Genomic DNA, 1857 nt, shown 5'->3' on the forward strand with positions numbered 1-1857 from the left:
GCTCACCCGAGTGGACGAGTTCGTGGGCATGCTGGACATGCTGCGCGGGGACTCCTCCCACGTCGTCAGCGAGGGCGTGCCGCGCATCTACGCCAAGGCCACCGAGATGCGGCAGGTCTACGGCAAGATCGACCGACTCGAGGCCTTCGTGGCGATGATCGGCGCCAGCGTGGCCAGGATGGAGGAGCAGGTCGCCCGGGCGGAGGCCGAGCTGGGCGCGTTCCCCAGCGCGTTCAGGAAACTGCTGCACACGATCGCCGCGCCCTCCTTCTTCAACAAGGCGCCCTCCGGCCGGGCGCGGCCGAGCGGCTACGAACCCCCCGTCCTGTTTCGGACCGAGGACCACTTTCCCTGTTGCAGCGAGAGACCTCAGAGCTGAGGCCGCCCGACAGCCCTGCAAGGGCAGCGCCCCGCCCGGGATGATCTCGAGTATCAGATCCGTCGGAAATTCCGCGGAGAGGCATACACGATGTTGGAGTCCGGCGTAGTTCTCTTTTGCACACTTACTTCCCGCGGTCTTCATGATGCGTAAGGATGTATGGTTTTGTGTGTCTTCCGATGCTAAACGGAGGGCCGCTCAGGCCGGGGTGGGGGCGTCGGAGAAGAAAATGACCGAGCTTTGCGGCGCCCTGTGGCAGAACTGTTATTTTTCTGGGTTTTACAGCTCAGCTAACAGTGTAAACTTTTCCGAGTTTCTATGTTTTGTCCTCTTAGGAAGAACTGCTGAGCTGTTCAGGTCTTAGCGTTCGATCCCAGTAGTGATCCCATGTTCTGTAGCTTACTTTTAGGGTAGATGCTAAGTTATTTCACGTCATATTAAACGTTTCGTATTATGGGTCGTCGGCCGAAGGAAGTGAACGGTAGAATCTCCGAGATGTATTGACTTATCACATCTGATTCTCAAGTTGTATTGGAAAGTACGCCCCGCGATGTTGGTTTGTCCACAGCAAACAAGCCTATATGTGGTGGCCGACGTTTGGTTTATAATTTAAATATTAATAAAAAGTTTATATTTTATTGGAAAAGCTTTTCTTCTGAAGAGGACTTCACGTATTTCCTTTTTTGTTTGTTTGAAGATAGACCTATTGCTCATGATTTTAGGGACAGGAAAAGTGGCTTTGGAGCACCTCATTTAGAAGGCTAATGTGCGGAGGACCTGGCTGGCTCAGTCAGTTAACAGGCGACCGGCTCTTGCTTTCGGCTCAGACCATGATCTCACAGTTGGCGAGTTCAAGTCCCGAGTCAGGCTCTGTGTGGTCAGTGCGCAGTCTGCTTGGGATTCTCTGTCCCCCTCCCTCTCTGCCCCTTCCCCACTCACTTGCACATGCGCGCTCTCTCTCTCTCAAAATAAATTAACTTAAAAAGAAAAAAAAAGAGGGCTAATGTGAAAAACCTTAGCTAGTATTTCACAGAATTGTATGTTTCTTTTCTTCTCCAAGTAAGTAGTCAAATCACTTGTGTCCCCCGGACAGCATGGGACCTGAGAGCAGGCTGTGCTCTTGATTTGAATCTGTTATTAGCTGGTCCCCCTACAGAGGCATGGACCCCAGATGAGCACCAGCTCTGGCTGCTCCCGTGTCACTTGTCATAGGTCTCAGAGGCCGGGAGCGTGGGCGGACTCTCGCGGCTGTGCGGCATAGAGAGTTGCTAATAGAGGCTCCACCTCAGCCGGGACCTTCTGTGCCGCGTGTGTACGGTATTTTCTGTCGGTTGTGTATTGATGACAAATTAAGGAACTCCTGGATTTAGAAGCTGAGAGCACCCGTGAGCTCCGTTTAATACTGGGCAACTGCCGGGTGCTGCTGTAATGAGGGTATCCCAATGCCACAGTCATTGAACCCGAAAATAGCTTTCTTA

At 52.6% G+C, this 1857-nt stretch overlaps 1 protein-coding gene across 1 annotated transcript; it reads left to right on the top strand.

Annotated features, from left to right (window-relative positions):
• Nucleotide 1: 1 nt before the first annotated feature.
• On the top strand, nucleotides 2-1039 carry BLOC1S4 (biogenesis of lysosomal organelles complex 1 subunit 4; the record flags this gene model as incomplete). Its single annotated transcript, XM_029952510.1, has 1 exon — nucleotides 2-1039. A coding segment is annotated over one exon (378 nt), but the record flags the coding sequence as incomplete, so codon positions are not given.
• Nucleotides 1040-1857: the final 818 nt, after the last annotated feature.

Source organism: Suricata suricatta, chromosome 1 (genome assembly GCF_006229205.1).
Source record: "Suricata suricatta isolate VVHF042 chromosome 1, meerkat_22Aug2017_6uvM2_HiC, whole genome shotgun sequence".
Taxonomy (NCBI): domain Eukaryota; kingdom Metazoa; phylum Chordata; class Mammalia; order Carnivora; family Herpestidae; genus Suricata; species Suricata suricatta.